This window comes from Calypte anna, chromosome 2, assembly GCF_003957555.1.
Source record: "Calypte anna isolate BGI_N300 chromosome 2, bCalAnn1_v1.p, whole genome shotgun sequence".
In the NCBI taxonomy this organism is placed as follows: Eukaryota; Metazoa; Chordata; class Aves; order Apodiformes; family Trochilidae; genus Calypte; species Calypte anna.
In genome coordinates, this window is record NC_044245.1 from 97,921,220 (window position 1) to 97,941,065 (window position 19,846).

The 19,846-nt window shown below is 35.6% G+C and overlaps 1 protein-coding gene across 1 annotated transcript in view; it reads right to left on the reverse strand.

The window, feature by feature from the left end:
- Nucleotides 1-3,690: 3,690 nt before the first annotated feature.
- Nucleotides 3,691-19,846, reverse strand: part of LOC103539092 (centrosomal protein of 192 kDa) — a 78,749-nt gene continuing 62,593 nt past the window's right edge. Inside the window, exons 48-56 of the mRNA XM_030444673.1 lie at nucleotides 18,855-18,960; nucleotides 17,346-17,541; nucleotides 16,105-16,184; nucleotides 15,191-15,286; nucleotides 13,690-13,809; nucleotides 10,005-10,126; nucleotides 8,982-9,105; nucleotides 8,476-8,534; nucleotides 3,691-4,065 (exon numbers count right to left, since the gene is read on the reverse strand). Coding sequence (XP_030300533.1) covers nucleotides 3,927-4,065; nucleotides 8,476-8,534; nucleotides 8,982-9,105; nucleotides 10,005-10,126; nucleotides 13,690-13,809; nucleotides 15,191-15,286; nucleotides 16,105-16,184; nucleotides 17,346-17,541; nucleotides 18,855-18,960 — 1,042 coding nt within the window. The 3' untranslated portion in view covers nucleotides 3,691-3,926. The remainder of the gene's footprint in view (nucleotides 4,066-8,475; nucleotides 8,535-8,981; nucleotides 9,106-10,004; nucleotides 10,127-13,689; nucleotides 13,810-15,190; nucleotides 15,287-16,104; nucleotides 16,185-17,345; nucleotides 17,542-18,854; nucleotides 18,961-19,846) is intronic.

Below are 19,846 nucleotides of genomic sequence, written 5' to 3' on the forward strand. Positions count from 1 at the left end.
AGCTGTTGAATAATTATGATTACTAATGTTCCAATTAGGCTGAGCAGGTATAAAGACATCCCTAGTGCTAGATACCTAGTGAATTTTTTAAAATAGTTCATTTTTTTAATTTTCTGTCTGACTGCTCTTAAAACCAGTAAGTAAGATTACTATAATGAGAGAGACATCTTTTGGGATTTGTTTTGCTTCATTTTAAGGTTGCTGGCTTGGGATGTTTGAACCAGTCTTCTGAGTCTGGGACAGGACTGCAGCCAAGAAAAGGAGAAAACTGAAAAAAAGTTTACAAATTGACAACAATCAAAATGAGAGAAGATTTACACCCAAAGCTAATTCTGATTCTTTTTTTCAGTGGTATCATGGTTTAAATTATGAGCGAAATCTTTAAGAATTGGTCAGAATTGTTCTATTTTTCCTGTAACCCTAAAGGATGTAAAGACAGAGATCAGGACTCCTTCACAGTGAGCACTGGACAACTTGAAGCAAGATCATCTGGAGTACAAAAGTTTACCACATGGATAAAGCAACCATAGGGAAAGGAGCAGTTTCTTTTTATGACCTAGGAATGGAGACAATTTGAAGCAACTTACTCAAGGCTTCTTAAGTCCCACTGAAGTCCCTACTTTGCAAGTAAAAATGCATTGGCTGTACTCCAGCTCTTGCACCTTCTTCACTGGGGAAAAACTTCATCCAGAACTGACTGACTCCAGAGCTATCTATCAGACTAGGGCTTCCACTGCAGTACTCTTTCCTCTGCCTCACAAACAAACAAAAGCCTGCTTTCAAGTTTGCATTCCACACATTAGAGCATATCTTTCCAAGAGGTAATTTTCTTTACCCATCTATGACAAGGTCACACGGTCATAGCTTCCTCCTCACAATGCAAAGAAAGTTATTATAAGTGAATCAAGCAAAATAAGCTGGAAATATATGCCAAAATATTTACCATCACATGCAACCACGATTCCCTTCCATGACAAAGGCAGGCCATTCTTCAAAATGTGTTTTACCCATTATATAATTGCACATTTATACACACACTCAAGAACAGTTCAGCAAACCATTCATAGCAGCACATTCTGTGCCCTTTTCCTCCCTTACATTCAGTACAAGTGGAAACATAGGGAAGAACTCATAGCAATTCATTTCAGTTCTTCTCATCTCAAAAACTCAAGAAATGCCCTCAAGAGAAATGTGAACAGAGTTCCAGACAGCAGGCTTGCCACAGGAACAGCATGCAAAAAGAATTCTGAATTTAGACCAAATAAAAAAATCATCCAGATTTGGCTTATTACAGCTCAAAAATGCTCTTTTACAAAGACCACTATTACTTAGGAGGAAACTCTGTGACAATACTGACAGCTATTTCAACTTCTTAGGCACAAGTAGAAACAAGGCATTTTTTGAATCTTATTAATATAAAAGAAACAGCAGCTGGGCCAGAAAAGTTCATGAAGGTTGAATTCTACAAGATTGAAATTTAGAAGTAAAATAATTTGGAATAAATTGAAAAATCTACAGTTGTCTTTGATGCAGATTTTAGATGTGTTCTAAGAGTTATTTTATGCCTATGGAAACCAGTGGTACGAAGAATCTTGCCACCAGGGGGACTGTCACTTAACCTTGTGGAAGCAACTACTAAAAATGTCCCAATGGGGAATAAAAGATACAAAATCATGTAGCTCTTGCTAACAGGTAGTGATCCTTCCACCAGTTTTTCATCCAATTTCCTTATTAACAGTCATCTAATGACAGTTTCTACTGAGACTCCACAGTCTGTAAGAAAAAATGTAGAAGTTAATCAATCCCTTCAGAAACTAGTTCAGAAAAAACTACCATGAAGTTGGGCATGAAAACATTAATAAAATGTCAGGTTTAAGTGGATGGTCATGAATAGCTGCTAGGGTAGTAAATGTATAATGAACACAGCTTCCATGAACAACAAATCATAAGACTTCTCTTCAATAAATAAGATTTCAGCTAAATTAACATATAGTATGAAACAACAGAAAAGAATGTATGGGAAGTCTGCAGCTACTGACCTAAGTCCATCATTACTTACCTGTATTGCACAAGGATTATTTTAGACTAGCAAGAGGCAAGAGCTACTTTAGAACAGAAAGCAGCTGGAAGATTTTCAATTAGGAAACACAAAGGCTTTGAGATAGTAACACTGAGCTCAGTATTTTTTTCCAGCTCTGGAAGAGACTGTTGATTGTGTTTCTAAAATTTAATCAACACAAGTTTTTGGACAGTAAGGTCTTTCTCAACTGAATCAGTCAAGCCTGTTGAGGTAGGGCAGCAGACAGAAGATTCCCTCCATTCCAAATCTGTATTCAGGAGACATACACAGGCATCACATCAGCCAGAAACGTTCAGGCAATATCTGACAGAGGGAGGGCAAGAAAAACACGGTCACATTATCTAGCAGGCAGGACCTCATGTGTTGATGGGAGAAAAAGGAGGTGGCAAATCTTGGTGGCAAATTCTGGTGACAAGTTTAATTTAATTTAGTAAGTCGTCCCTTCCTGGTTCCTAGACTCCTGAAAAATAAGGTCTTAAAAAAAAGATCAGCTTTAGTATACATTAACATAATACTAGTGGCATGTACACCGAAGGCAATGCACTGAGTACTTCAGGTTTTTCCTCCCATTTTTCAGATTTCTGTTGTTTGAAAATGCAGCTAAGCACTCTAATATTGTAAAGAATTTCACTCACACTTCTGTGAACTTGAAGAAAGGAATAACTTACATAAGCTATGACAGAACTAAGCTGTCAAAGAAGCTACATTTCCAGCTTAAGGCAACTTCAAACATACAGCTCCATGCTACTGAAATAAAAAAGCAGACAGAACCAAAGAGTGTAAACATGCTGAAAATGAATAAGCTGATTGAGGAACTGTTGTTTATTGAATCCTACAATTTAAGAACTAGAGAGCACTCAACAAAATTAGAAAAAAGCCAATTCAGCACCCAAAAAATAATTTTTATTAAAAGGGCACACAGTGAAATTTTGAAGACTGTTGCCACATGAAGTTGTGAATGTAAGGTGTCAAAAGGGTTCAAAAAGGTGAATAAACTCACAAAAACAGGTCATAAAAGGAAGAAAAAGGGGTAGGTGGGAATCTGCCTCCTACTCCTGATTCAACAACTGCAGATGCTGAGGGAATGCAAGTGAAGGGAACCAAAGGCAGTAGCCAGGCTTATGTCATCTCTCAAGCAACATCTTCTCAACACTGTTAGAAACAGCATGCTGGGTTAGATTAATTGTTTCAAAGGCCTGAAGGCAATATTGCTCTTGTTTAATTTACACTGTTTTCACATTGTTAAAATTAAAAACAATGCTTATGCCTGCCACTGAACTGTGTACAAAATTAGGGGCTGACTGTCAGATCATCAATCTGGTCCCAGCTTTATCAGATGGAGACATGGTATTAACAGGTCAGCTTCTGTACTTCAATCCCTCCACCTGCTCCCCAAAGCCCCACAGAACACTAGCATTGCCTAAGAGCTGGCAGCTTGATCCCTTACATACAGCAAGGAATCCTCTAACCAAGGACAGAAGTCAGGTAGAAGCAGCTGTTAACACATAAATTTTATTTCTGTATGTACAATGCTTAAAATAAAATATATCAGTATCTATTTCTAACAAATGTACAAATAGAAAACTTCAATTTTCAACAAAAGTGCAGAACCATAAATTAGAACATTATAACTTTAAAACATACAAAGTAATTTCTCAGTGTTTTTACTATGAAAACAGATTTGTAAAACAAGCACCATAACTCATCTTACAAAAGACATTTTGTCAAAGCAGCATCGCAGGGCTAAACAAGTAGGATATTAGTATGGAATTGTAGTAACAAATCTTAGATTATGTTCAATGGCACAAACTGTTACAAAGTACGATAAAACAGTTATAAAACTGTTCTATTGTTTTGCAATACCTTTACCACATAGTCGAATATAAACTGGGCTATACTTGATTGTAAGTACAACAAAGACACCTTCAAATTGTCCTTCTGTTTTTGGCTTGAATTGGACTGGCACATTGATGTAATGATGGGATCTGCAAAAAGGCAATTATGTGCATATTCATTGTTAATAAACAAGTAAACACTACTACATAGATAACTTGTTCTCTAAATTTTGATTTTTTACCAAAATAGCATATTGTATGTGCACTGGGATCATTTGGTTTATTAGTATAGATTTTACTCATTATTCTTCTGAGGGACTACAATAGTAAAGGTTCCTACTGATTGTACAAAGTACTATAATACTTCATTGCTGCTAGTTTACTTATATAAGTTTGGTCAGCAATCCTCAATGCAATAATATTGACAGTGCATAAACTGTATTTAAAGCAAAGTTACTACATTTCTTCCCTTCAGAAGCCACATGACAATTTGAAGCTAGTAAAATAATTTCAATTACTTCTAATTGCCTCCAGATCAAGAAATATTTTGCTGAAGCAAGTCAATATACCCATTCTCAAACTGTGTTAAAGACTTCACATTATACCTTTTCAGGTTATATAATTCCTCTTCTATTCATAATCCATAAAAATACACCAAACATAATGGGTGTTATTTGTCAAAAGCCTAGAATGGCTATTATAAAAAATAAGCTATACAAGAAACAAGATGGAAATGCTGACTGACAGCCTATTGGATTCCATAGAATCCAACAGAAATATCTGGCACTAACAGACAGGTAAGAGTAACAGGTGCATATTAGAATAAGGAAAAACAAACAGCATAATTTAGTAAGAGGAAGAAAGAAAAAATGGCTTTGTTTTCTTCCATTGCTGCTCCAGTTTTGTCCCCTTAACAGTATTCAGTATTGTCTAACAACCTCTGTCATGTCATTTTCACGACTTTTTTCTTATTTTGCTCCTACCTTTTCATTTTCCTTTTCTCTACACTAATCCAACCTACCTAATCAGTCTGTGCTCTTGCCCTTCTCCTATCTTTTGACATCGTCATACTGGCCCTATATATAAGCCTGATAACAGCCCCAATTGTTTAGTATTATCTTTAGTGTTAAAATAGTTACACTAGAATATCTGATTTTTTAAAAAAATTTTTTAAACAGATCCTGGTCAGTTAGCTTAAAGAGTACACACTTTTAGAATAAAGACTAATATGCTAGTGTATTTTTGTGTGTGTGACTACAACAATACACTAATTACTTACTACAGAACTACACTCAACAATACAGCACAGGAGGACAGCCAGATCAGTGTTTCATGTCTTATACTTGATTGCTGAGCTTTGTATAACAAAACTGGCAAACTGTCTCTTTATCCATGTATAACATAAGGGATAAAGTATAGACTTAGCTTTAAATATCCATTTTACAATGTAGAACATCAGTATTCAATCTATATCAGATGCATTATATTAGAAAACAGATATTTCAGTAATAATAGAGCCTGAAACTGCACACATCCAGGCCACCCAAGCCACCTGAGAATTTACAAAATTAAAACTAAATTTGGTAGAAAAAAGGGATGCACAAGTCTATATCCTCATCTCATATGCTTTCTTACACATCCTCACTCAAAGGGAATATAGAATCAAACAATCATTTTTGTTGGAAAAGATCTTTAGGATCATAAAGTCCAACTGTTAATCTAGCATTGCCAAATACACCAAACTCAAACTTACAATATCAAGAATTTAACAGTAATTTATGTATCACTCTTTAAAGAGATAGCCATATCCAGTTGTCAAATATTAATTTCCAGGTTATTGCAGCTCTGTGCAATTCTATTTGATCTCTAAATTCAGGTGTCTTGATTGGTGCTATTCACATTATCATATTTCTCTAAAAGCAGACTTTGGTTTTGTAGTCATTTTCTGTTTGGAATAAGATTTTACACACAATTTTCATACTTTCTTACCCACAGGGAAACATAGTATTTTCATTTTCTTCAACTAACAAGATGAGAAAAGTTGTACTCCAGCTACAACAGCTCTTTGGGCTACTACATAGCATGAAAGTTCTTAAAAACAAAGTATCTTGGAGTCTCTCTCTCAAGTACAGTATCCAGAAACTAGTAAAGAACAACAGTGTCAGGGTAACCAAACTTCCCCTGCTGTTTTTCCCTTAGTGGAAAGTTTTATTTACTTCAAACTTTTCACTATGCCTGCAACTCAGTTAGTCTCTAAGTACTATATGGCCTTCATAGGTTGTGGCACCAGCTGAAGCCTACACTTCATAGAGAAACTAATAATGTAGCCCTCTAAAATCAACTGCAGCAACAGGCAAGTTTAGAAGAAACAGTGAGTATGCTGAATCTAAGCCATAATAACCAGATCTATGGTCAATGAATACTGACTCAAGACCCAGAATGGTGCTTATTGGAAAAGAAATCAGTCAAGAAAAGTAAGTTTTACCTTTTATTAATACCTGAAATAAATACTACCATGTAATCAACTTATTTCAGATGGCTTCTGAAGGTAATACAATAGAAACACTTCCTTCAGTTTTCAAGGTTTTAGATAAGCATAACCTGGTAGTCCTTACAGAAACAGAACTTAGCCAAAGGTTTCTTTAAAATCCAGTGTTTAAGGTTTCATCCATTAAACTTAATTCATTAAATTATTTTAATAATTAAATTTAAATTCATCCATTAGATTACTTTTGTCCATTTAAAAGTCATCTTGTTAAAAGAATTCTCTTTACAGTAAAAAAAAATTCTACCCTATTAACAAATAGAATTCTCTCTTTTGAATACCAATTCCATTTAGAATTCCTGCCCACTCATTTTTTAAAAGACTTATAATACTAGCTAAATGACATCTCTGTATAAACCCCCAAATAAATGCTTTAAGACAGTTGATGAAGATTTTTCAATTCCTTTTTTTTTTTTTAATAGTTTTGGTTACAAGATACTGAATTTGGATGTTACCCATTACTTTTTTCAGCAGTGCAAACTGTGGTTAGACTGAACTTTGTAAGATGTCTGGTTAACCTAGTTCAAAAGGAAACAGGTAACAGAGTCTTTCTTGAAATTCTCCTTGATGCTATTCTCAAATAAAAGCCATGTAGAGAAGTTCTTTCAACACTTCCTTAAAAACATCTATCCAAGCCAAGTAATTCTTCTGTGCTTTATTCTCTTAAGTGCAAGAGCCTCTAGAGCTATGTTGACTTCAGATAAATAATTTTTTTAAAAAACAGGAAAGGCCAATATTTACAACTAAGAAAAAACAGCCAAAGTTACTAGGAGAAAATGTTGCAGAATACTATTAGAAGGTGCGGTATATTCAGCTGATAATCTTTAGAAATGGTAGACTGAATTTTAAACTTAATTCTACCTCAGATAAAAGCAAAACAAGTTTATAATCTCTCCTAGAAAATATGCTAAATATCTAACAGAATTTCTCAATAATATTTTTGAAATATGAGTGTGCTCCAGTGAAGCTCCTCTTCTTTTTCTAGAGACAATCAAGTCATCCTGTCCTTTGACTGCAGCTGTAGAGCCTCAGACTGATCTACAGTCATTTTTATTCGGATAGGCTTTATCTTGGTCACTGTCACCACTAAAACCAAACCAAAACCAAACAAACTCCACTCTCTATGCCATCTGACTTAATTTAATAGAAACACTGGAACTTAAGTCTAGGTGGAGTTACAACCCTTTGCACTGAAAAGTGGCCTTAAGAATACCTTGAACGCCTGTGGCTAACATCACCACTGCTCTGTCTTTATAATAAATGCTAAGTACCATTAGCAGACACAAAACCAGACTAAGTGCCAGAGCATCTAGTCCCATTTAGGATTTTGCTCACAATTTCTGTTCTGTATACTCTTCTTTTACTTGTCTGTATAAAGGAGACCTGTTTGAACACTGAGAATATATGCTATATGACTTCTAATGAAAGGCTGCATTCTGATCTTCCTGACACTCCCACTGTTACAGATGAGCTTGTGAGATGCCATAATTTTTAAAGAGATGACTAATAGGACCACCAAATTCTTGTTGTAATGAACTCCAGAGATGACTGGGTTTATTTTAAGTGATTGTTATCACCAACTAGAAAATTCCTTTTATGCAGGTAATGTGCTGAAACACTTGGTATGACCATGAAATTCCACTGGCTGCTCAAACCTTGTATTTGCAGAGAATCTTTGTTGCAGCTCTGCAGGTTTGGCAAATTAGAAGCATGATGAAGGCAATCTGCTTGGTCTGTTGTGCAGAAAGTACGAATGGAAGCAATGACTTGATTGTGCACAGCATGCCAAATGGTTAAATGAAGCATTAGGCTTAGCATTAAAAGCAGCAGCACTGTTAGAAACAATTTGCAAGGAAGAAATTGGCAGATGTAGAACTGACTGTGTGGGCTCATTCTGCTTCTAACCAAGATTAGAGAGTACAGCTTAGAAAAAAACAAAAACAAAACCACACACAACAACAACAAAATACACCAAAAAACTTTAGCATCAGAATGTTAACATATGCACTACTCACCTTAGGGAGTATTTCAAATGCTTGATGTAGAAAGGCTCTCCGGGACTTACGAATTTCAGCTGCAATTCAATACAAAATGCTTAAAAGCACACCATGACTAAGCCTGTGGTATTCGGTTTATGACATGCTTAAGATAACTCAGATCACTTACAGATACTGTATCTGTAAGATACAGTGACCCAGGGCTTAAAAATAAAGCACACGTAGATTTGAGCATAGCAAGAAAAATTCGCTCTCAATATTTTAACCAAGCTAAAAAATAAACCAGAATAACAAATCTAAAACTGATTATTTTTTCAGTTGCAAATATATTACAAATACACTCAGTGATTCCAATGGGCGAAAGAAAAATTACAGAAGAGCAAAAGTCTTCATATCCAATGACTTTTGAAACTAACAGAGACCTCTACTATTGCAATCTTCTGTTAAGAGTAAAAAAAATCAGTGCAGATGAACTGTTGGAGAACTTACAAAAACATATTTAAAATAAAGTCTGTCAAACTTACCGAGTGTGTTTTATATGACTTATTCCTTAAGTTGATCTTTAAAGTCCATGATTCCCCAACTCTAGTTGGAGGAAAAGTATACAGTTCTTCTGGTGAATATATGCCTCGAGTGATCTCATGTCGTCTGGTTTGAAAAAAAAGATTTAAGACATTAAGATTTCCTACTTACATAGTCTGCATTCCATACTTCAATAACAGGTGCATTTTCAGAAACTGCATCAGGAAAATTTGAAAGATCCTGAGGTATCAACTCTCTCACCTTAAATTTTGTAGGCAATACATTTTAGCCAGAAAGAATAATGAAAGCATCACTGTGGCATAAATTTAAGTACATTTACTGACACGTATTTTCACAATTGGAGTTTCTCTCATATGCTTTTCTAGAGATCTTTTCTTATAGATGCCACATTTAACCAAAGCATTTTACTCCCCTGCCACATTGACATCATCCCATAGTAAGAGAACTGGAAACCCATGTCAGACTGAAGAACAGCAAGGTTAACACATGCAGTACTGCAGTCACCTCAGAAATGAGTTTACAAGTTTTGAAGAGTCTTCAAAAGGGGGCATACAAAAAGTATATGCAAGATTCGACTGCTGCTATCAATTAATTTACAACAGCAAATCAGGGTTAGGCAACTTAGAAAACCAAATAAAAAGAAAAAGCATGGGAGGATGAACAATACAAAGCCATTAAGAGGTTTGGCTGGTCTATTTTTTGCAGCTATTTATTCCTTAACATAGAATCATAGGATAATTTAGGTCAGAAGAGGCTCAGGAGGTCTCCAGTTCAACCTTTCGCTCCCGTCAGGGTCAACTGTGAGGTCAGACCAGGCTGCTCAAGGCTTTGTCCAGTCAGATCCCTAAAACCTTCTAGGACAGAGACTGCACAGCCTCTCTGCATGGCCTGTTCCACCACATAGCTGTCCTAGTGGTAAAAAGGCTTTGGTTGTAGGGTTAGGGCTTTTTCTTCCCCTTTTATCCAGTTGCAGGCTCTCTTGTTCCAAGCTTTGTCATACATACCCTGCTTGAATTGCACGTGCTTCAGAGTAGGTGCTCGTTTCTGGTATAACTGGCAGCTCAGGTTTTGTGAGGGCACTTGCAGAAGGCTTTGCAGGTAAAATTTCATTTTCTGTTTCAGTACCCTATTGACCAAAATAGAGAAGTCTTTAAACTTTGCATTCAAAAGTATGTAAGTAATTTCCCTTACCCAGTCCCAGGCTTTTTATTTAAAGTGTAATTGTTCCAAATTTTAGATTTTGGATCAATCAGATAAAAGCAACGATTTGGGAGGAATTCCTTTAAGAGTCTTTAGTGTCTTATGAATGCTTTGCTACATACCAGTTCACCACAAACAAGCAGTGCAAGGTAGAATCTTGAGGAGGCTGCTAAGAACAAATATTTAGTAAAAGCCAAAACAAAAACCAATTCCCCTGCAGGTATTCTGCCTATATGTCTCAAGAACAAAGTCAAAGGAAAATCTCTCCAGAGGCACAGAATCTGATAATGCTTTATTACATTCAGAATTCAGTAATTATTACATTCAGAAATTAGGCCAAAATATTTAATATCATCAGGACTTCCATTCAGTCTACTCTAGCACAAGGACAAGAGATCATCCTAAGGGAATAGTTCACTGAATAGCCAGTTTCAAATTCTGTGCTCTTGAGCAAATCTAGCCAGATTTTGTTTGGAGCCCCTTGGGTCACAACACATTGAACAAGGTCAAAGAACCAAAAAAAAAACCCCATCCTATGGTCATATAAAATAATCTCAATTTTTGAAACAGTGATGATGTTTTAGGCAAGCAGTTGGCTCCCTTTTGCTGGGAAGATTTAAAAAAATAGCCAAGTTTGTCATAGCAGGTCTGTTGAAGATAAATCTTTTAGACATTCATTTCTTCTATGGAAAAAGCTGCTAAGCAGTCTATCAGAAAGAGCAATAATAATAAAAAATACCTTGATTTTCAAGAATATGTCTTAGTTGCAAATAAACCATAAATCAGTATAACTCAATACATAAAGACAAAAAAGGATCTGGATGCCTTTTTTGTTTCAAGAGCTTTTAATTTTCTACATACTGATAAATTCTAGATGCCATGCCTGTGTTTTCATTCAAATTCTGATTTATCAATAAGGCAAGTTTACTGCACAAGAATAGGGTGTGTTAAGGAAAATGCTGAGAAGTTCCCTTGGTCTTTTTAAGGGCATCTTGAAGTACTGCATGCTTTACTACAGCCTGTACTGACTATTCCTGTTTCATCTGAGAGCAGTATGCTAACACTGACCAAATTGTTCAAACTGAATGCTGCTGTTCCAAAACAAACTCAGGAGGAGCACAGAAATTTGCTTAGCTTTAAGTTGAAACTGTATTGCTCACAGAGGCTAAAAACCACTTTTTTTTATTTCTCTTACATCCCAAAGAAGATGAAGCTTTGTAATGCTGGTGATGATTACCAAATTGGCTCTTAGCAGAATCTTTTGTGTTAAGTATTACAAAATTCAGCTCAGTTTGCTGGAAAATGGAACATTAAAAAGTTAGTTACACAACTAAAGTAAATAAACTACATAAATTTTTATGTACTTAACATTTGTAGTAACTTCAAACAACAGCAAGAATTCTTTCTGCATTCCTCAACTTTCCATGTGCTAAAGGAGCCTTCTGGCAGATTCTCACTACTTCCCCATCTCACTCAGAAGGGACCAATAATTAGAATGAAATATCAGCTCAAGACTTTTGTGCACAGTGATGATACTCATTTTTAGCACAATGATCTTGGAAGAATACCTAATTAGCAACCTAATGAATGTTTCTCAGAAAAAGCAAAAACTAAGTTTGAATGGCCAGTACTGAGAGGCTGGGGATGCAAAGCACATGTAGAAACAATTCCTCATTTCTTTTTCTCTGGATCTCATGATCTTCTGAGCTGCTGACTACTGTTTCCAGTGGCTGGGACAGCAAACGCATGCAGAGCATAACTGATGTCACTCAATTTTTTTTTCATGAAAAAAAAAATGAAAGTGCTACTGATTTTCCTGACTTCACCTTCTTCATTCATTTTTTTCTTGAACTCTTCAAAATTTTTTATTTCTTTTGTAGTGGTGCTACAAATAAATACCAGTCGCTCTGAGTGACAGTCAATCCATCTTCCCACTTCGGACTATCAAAAGTCACATTAGCCACAGCTGTAGCCCACTGCCTCAGCAAACCCAGAATGATCCAAGTCCTTTTAAAAAGTTGCCATACTGCAGTCTAAAGTCTTAAACCCCGAGACAAAATAATAAGAATTTACCTGCAACTAAAATTATAAATGCCAAGACAATTGATGTAAAGGTTCTGTGTTGACCCCACTTCCAAGGAGATGTATAGTTCCCTACCCAGTCGATAAACAGCATATTTCCCTTCCAACTCTACTTTGAAATGGTTGTGACACATTCCAAGTGTTTTCTACAAAATCTCTCATAGGTACAAAGGTATGCTGGAAATACCTAATTGTTAACCACTTAAAAAAGGAAAAAGGAGAAACAAATCTGACACAGGAGCTCAAAAACATTAATACCAAGTTGTGCTGCTCAACAATTTAGAGAATTCTGACAACTAATCCTATTTTAAGAAGGGAATTATTCAAAACTCTAGATTTCAGATAAGGAATTAGTCTTCTCTCAGCTTTAACTAGCTTGAAACAGATAAGACATTTCCTTGTTTTAAGGAAACTTATGTTCTAAGAATTCAATAAGAGCCATACAGGTCTCATTCTTCACAAGTCTCCTTTTGAGTACAATTAAGTATTGGGAAGAAAAATGACCCTACAAAATAAAAAAGGTAAGGTTACCTTCTTTTTGGGTTAAGTAAGGTTCCTACTACCCAAACAGGCTTGGTACTCTTAAGATCGATCCCAAATCCTTATCTGGGCTTCTTAGAAAAATCAAGCCAAACTCTATGGAGAGGACAGCATAGCAAATGTACCAATCATGGAATGCTGAACATACAAAGCTCTTCACATTCAGCTCCTTTAGCTAAACATTAGAGTTAATTCTTCGTAATAACAGAGTCTCTGTCCCATGTAGACTCCTCTTGTATGGATGGTGAGGTAGGGATCAAAAGCAAGATAAGGAGAGGGAGCACAGAAAACCAATTCTAGCTCCCAAACTCCTCCTTCCAAGTCTCACCATAAAGTAAATGTTGAGCAACAACAGGGGAGCAAAGTAAAGTTCAAATCCTATCACAAATCTCAGAATCAGCCCTACCTACATTGTTACTCTGATAAAATACTCAGATTCTACCAAAGATGCATCCCTATCTCCCATATAGGTACTTGAAAATTCCAGTATTTCATTAAGTTAAATACTATAGCCACGGTCAGTTACTTCACTACTTATTTACAAAAATGTAACTGATCCACTTGGTGTCTGCTCTAAACAAATCTGTTCTACAGAAACAATTCCCACAGAAAGCAAGTTTGTCTCCATTTTCTCTGAGCAAAACAATTTTATATATATTAAATGGGAAAATATGCGTTATCCCATAAGAAAGATGAAAAAGGTATTTTTGTGATGTAAGGAGGAGTTGGACAGTTTAGTGCAACAAAAATCAGGAGATTTTTTTTTTCAGAGTGCACAAGTGCATACAAGAAAGAACACTACATAATAAAACTAAGATGTTATAAAAAAATTGTGCTCAGGACAGTGTTTGTAGCTTATATACTCACTGTTCCAGAAAGTTGAAATCTTAATTTGTGTTTCCAACTAGGCTGTTCAACTGGATGACACTCAAGATCCCAGAACTGTGAGTAATCCCCTTTATCTCTAGGTAAAAAGATTATAGATACCTATAAAAACAAGAGAAAAATTTTGTAAGCTTATTGAAATAATCTATACACCTTCCCAATTTTACTTACACACAGTTTAGTCAGCACAAAAATTAAAACTCTATACAACACACATTCCACACACAGGTGATCTTGCAGACAATACAGCTCATTCTCTGCCCACAGTAGAAAAAGTTTCGATGAAATAAGTTGTGCAAGCATTTTGACCAAAATTCAAAGTTCAGCTAATCTGCTTTAAGTGAAGTCATCAAGTGCTTGCACACTTATTTCTATTAGTAAAATGGGAGAGAAGGAGACCAGGAGGGGAAATACAAGCAGCTGAAATACACCAATATCTTCCTTCATCTGTCAGTTAGGCTGTGAACAACTGCACTCCTTCAACACCAAGTCTGTAAGCACACACACAAATTAATTCAGGAGCAAACTTCCATTGTTTTCAGAGTTGAGGTTGAGGGGAAATAGAGAAGGGGAACAGCAGATTAGAGAAGATCACTACAATTATACATAATTAGTGAAATAACGTCATACCCACTGCAAAAAACCAGCAAATCATGATAGCACTGTACCTTATCAGCTCTAGCCAAGAGCTTGACATGCCAATAATATAAATATTATTCAAGCAGGCCTGAACTAGAATTGCTAAGGTCAAGATAACTGTTTAAATTCAAATAATGGTCTTCAATAATATAAAATAACTATGAAGCAGGTCAGGAGTATGGTTTTGTGTCTTAAGTAACTTACAAATTGCATCACCATATAAATAACATGGTTAAGGAATGTCATAATAATTCATGAAAATGGACAGAATTGAAGCATTGAGGGAGAAGGTGAGGGACAAAAGCCCCATAGAAACCCATTCAATATGTACTTGGATCTCCCTTATAATTGTGGTTTTGAAACCCTCTAGTGGCCAGGAAATAAAATTGTAAGTCAAATGAAATCAACTTGAACAGCCAACTGTTGTTTAAACAAGTACGACAAGACTGCTTTGGAGAAGGGAAGCCAGTTTTCACACCAGTTTCATAAGAACCCAGTATTATTTGCGATTTTCACATGAAATTCTATAAAATAATTCCAAGCAAGTTTCTCTCATTCTGGAATAAATTATCTTTAAAAAAAAACACCAACACAACCCACAGACACCACCATTGTCAAGCTACGGACTGTATGAATCCTCAGAATCAACTCGGATAACATTGTAACAGTTGTGGTGAGTAGTTACTGACTACCTGATACATCCCAGAACCCAGTTTTGGAAGACCAGTATTTTCACATTTTTTAAATAAAAAAAGTTTTAAGAGCTCAGCTGTTATTTCAGAGAATTTCTCATGTAAGGTCTTATTTTCCTGTTTGTCTGAAGTATTTATAAACATCAGTTTACCTTCTCTTCTCTATGAGCTTCAAGAATACCAGAAATCTGGGAGCATATGAACGCGGAGTAGGCGACTCTATAAACACAACCAGTGCCATCCACACCCTGCAAGTAAAGTTAGGTCAGATTCAGAGTGAGGAACAAACCCAAAACTACACAATCCACCCACACATGCATGCTTCAAAGGAGTGAATCCACCCAAATGAAGCTGCTTTCAAGTGAACAAACAATATTATAGCCCTAAAAGCAAATTAGTGAAGACGAGCTATTACATTTATGCAGTCACCATGACTACTGACTTCCAGACTAGCTGGAACTCCACCTTCTTGGGCTACAGGAATATTTTTCATCATTTCATGACAGACTGTAATAATTCTAGTCTAAAATCCAAGTGACCATCACAGCATTTCAGACTATCAAAACCCAAGGATGCATTTACAAATATGAATGGTACAGCTACAGCAATTGTATAGGTGACAGCAGTGTAAGTCAAATACCCTCTACCTAAAAAATTACCTATAGAGATACCATGTACAGTATGGTTCCAGCAGCACAACTCTCAAAGTAAGTTTAGCATTCTGAAGCCAAAAGGTACACAGATCTTTCATTTATGCTTAAACTACCTCATGCAACCTGGAAAATGATATTGGATAAGCACAAGCAATCTATAAGCCAGTAAGCGAACCAGAAACTGTCCCACAGAGCACTGATGGCTTCACAGTCAGAGAGCACTTTAAAGATCAAAAAAAGTAAGACATTTCTGACACAGAGACACAGGCAAAAAGAAACTTTGTAACCGAGTTCATGATCAAATTTATTTATCTTTTCTTAAGAGGATGGAGGGAGAAAAAGAACAGCAGGAAGACAGAAGGAAAAAACCCCAAGATATTTGCATAATAGTACCAATGCAAGAATTTACTCACTTTAATATAGGGTGGTGCAAAAGATGACAAATGCCACTTCACATTTTCATCCCCTTTATTCTCCATTTCCAAGTAATTCTCTAGAAAAGAAATATCAGACTTGTATATTGAACATCTTCATTCAATATACATAAGTTTAATGGGAACAATTCTCAAACTCCCAAGAGCATACTCAAAGAAAGCTTCTAATGAAGAATCACAGTAAAGATGCTTACACAAAACAAAGTGAGACCTAAATCTCACTATCAATAATTCTAACAATAAAAAGATAATCCTCTAAAAAAACCCTGAAGCATATGTTATATGTGAATGCCTTGGCTGGTAGTAGGGAGTTTTCTTATAAATGCAGCACACGACAAACAGCAGAGCCATCTGAGTCACCTCCAGTCTTAGTTTACTGCATTCAGATTTATGTCTTCACATACCAGTGTATAAAAAAGTACCAGCCCCCCCCCCAAGATACCCAACCTCCTCTTATATTACTATTATACTCCTCTTTCGTAAGTGTAGCAAAAAAGCCCGCAATATAATTGACAATTTAAGCCTTGAACTTTCTAAAGTCTGTTAAAAATGTACTGTCAGTGAATCATTAAAAAAAAATCCTCATTATCTAGAAAATTTAACACTACCAAAAAAATCTGGTATCTAGATAACAGGATGAGAATTTCATACAGTAATATGAAGGACTGTAAGCATTATGAGAATTAAAGGCATAGACTGCAGATCTGAGATTTCATCATTAAGTACAAGACAAGGATAACCAGACTATTCCCATAAGGAAGAACATTTATTTCTCTGCTACACACAGATTTATCTCGTATTGTAGGGACACATACACAGATGAGAAGAATGGGTCTACAGCAAAAGTGCAACAACCTAAAAAAACCTTTAAGAAAACACAGTAACCTCATAGCGCCCTCTTTGCCCAGAAACAGCATGGTTGCACTCACCATAGTGGCTTTAAAAAATTCCAGCTTACCTGTCTGTATGGAAACCCACCTGTGAGGAAAAGTGTGACTATACTGTGTAAGGAGAAGAAATTAAAAAAGGTTTATGGAAAGAGTTCTATTGCAAAGGGTAATATTTCAAATTGAAGTCAGAAGAGGGAAACCAGTCAGACTAAACAGACTAAAAATGAAGTCAAGGCATTCAAGTTCCCAAACATGCAATACAGTAAGCAAAACTCCTGAACACAAGACACTACTGATTGTTGCATTTACTAAGTGATATAGCAATACTACCTGAACTTTGTCCAAGTCTTGTTTTAGGAAAAAAAACTGTTTTTGTCTTTATTTCCACTTTTGTTGGAGGGAACGCTGAAAGAGGCTTTGCCACATGAACAGTAGGACTTTGAGTCAATGTATCACATCTTCTAGATGGAAAGTCTGCTCCAGACACACTCTGTACATTCCTTTCTTGAATTCGCACTTCAATAAACTTTTGTGCAATTTGGAGAGAGATTTGAAAGAAAAAAAATGTATATCAAATAAGAGCTCGTGTTCAGCTTTACATTCCAGATCTTCTCTAACTTCAGTTCAAAAAGTTTAAAAACTGTAGAACAAGGAAAACTTGCTGAAAATTCACTGTTTAGATTTTGATTTATACAGGAATAATAACTTAAATGGGTTCAATTTAATTGACAATTTCTACAATACTCTCTGCTCAGAGAACAAGTTTCATGTTCACTTCTGATACAATTAGCACTTTTAAAACTTCAGGTAATGTTAATAAAATCTTAGTATGCTTTTTGTTTTATTGGATAGGTAGCAAAGAATGGCAAAAGCATTATCAACTCCCAGATTTCTTTCAAAACAATTTGATTGTTTTGAAACATTCTCTACTTCTATCCTAGTAGGTTTCTTCTCTTAAATCCTTTTCTTCTACTGTAGTACGTAACATAGTTTATTATGTGCACAGCCTCCATTCCCTTCTTAAATACTTCTTTTCAACACTCTTGCCATTTCCTATTTTTTTAAGGCAATTTTCAGTTCTGTACCACACTTCACCTTCTCCACTTCCTTCATGAGAAGAAAACTAGGTAGATAAGCTGTTTTATCCATTCAGTCTTATTTGTCTCTCCCTACATTGTTACAAGTAACCTAAAATACATATTGGCTGTAAAAATTTTAAAAATTGTGTCTTTGTGGAGATTATCAAGGAGTTATTTCTCCTGTTACATGGATAAAAGAAGAAACTGCTGGCTTCCTAAAATTTGTTTATATGCCTAATTTAATCAGGGAAAAATCTTGGATTAAAATGCAAGATAAAGAACCTGTTCTAGACATTCTTTAGCACAGAAGCTTAAGTTTACCTTAAGAGAGCTACAGCAACGTGTCCAATAGCCTCCTTTAACTTCTTTTACTTTAAAATATTATGTATACTTTATGTATATTTTTATATAGGCATGTGTCTGTATGTATAAATGAAGCTTTTCTAGAAAATTATGCATAAGGCAGTAGCAGGTGTACAGATACAATTTTGCTGGTAATTCAGTCGCAGGAATTCTTAGAGAATGAATGAAGAGAATTAATGTTCTTTAGATATGAGATTACAAACTAAGAATCTCAGTTTGTAAAATGGCACCCTAACTACATTTATTTGCTTTTCTCTTAACAGAGAACTGTACAAATTAGAGAGAATAATGGAAGTTGACAGAACTGCTATCACCTACCTAAACGGTTTTAACAATGTTACTATACCTCATTCTGCAAGGCAAAATTTCAATCTCAACTTTCAAGTGAGACATGTACCTTTTGTCCATTATCACAATGGATATAGATCAGGCCACTCCAAGGAATTAATGAAGGCTTTGTAGCAAGCGATGGATTAGGACTCACCAGAATCAGTGTACTGCTCCTAAGGAAAAAAAAAAAAAAGCATGATCTTCATAGTAGAATATCTACAGATCTCACCAGCCCCTCAAAGATAAAGATGCACTTTTAGGATAGCAGGTAAGATGATCTTGAGATAGCTAAATTTAAGGTATCCAGACAACCATTATATTATCAAGCTTTAGTAGTCAGAAACCTACACTAACACGTTTTACAAACTTGACATTCATGGTTGTATAAGGGGGCACTGGAAAGAGTAAATCCATTATTAACATACACAACTGGTCAGGCCTTGTAAAGCAAACAGTTACTTGATTTAGAAAAATAAGCCTCAATACTGGGCAATAAGGAAATTTTACTGTTTGAACAAAGTATAATTGCACATACTGCATTTCAAGAACCATTCAAACTAGTTCTAGTTTTAAAGAAGCAGATTGCTCTCCTTCCTCCCATGCAGAATTGGTCAAGGAAAACAGAAAAGCCTTTCAATCTTATGCATGCTTTCTATAGTTATTCAGAGAAGAGGACACTGAAGAATCTAAACTCACTTGAAGCAGTTAGTCTCACACAGTAATCTGATGATTGACAATATAAATTCTGATTGTGTTCCATATTCTAAAGACATTTAAATAGGAGGGGAGAGAGTAAGCACTAAAGTGTTAAAAAAATTAGTAAAAAAAAAAATCACTGAAGCAAAGGTTATTGGTTGTCTGCTAACAAAAGCACTCAAACTTCAAAAGAATCAGCTTAAGATGTCATTAGCACAGCACCTGGCATTTTAAAAGTTACGTGTAGGAAGATCAGTTCCCACATGAAAGTCCCAAAATCAGTGTCACAACACGACCATCTCAACAAACTTCAACTAGCAGATGTTAATGGCCTTAATGGTGCAAAGTCTCATACATATATGC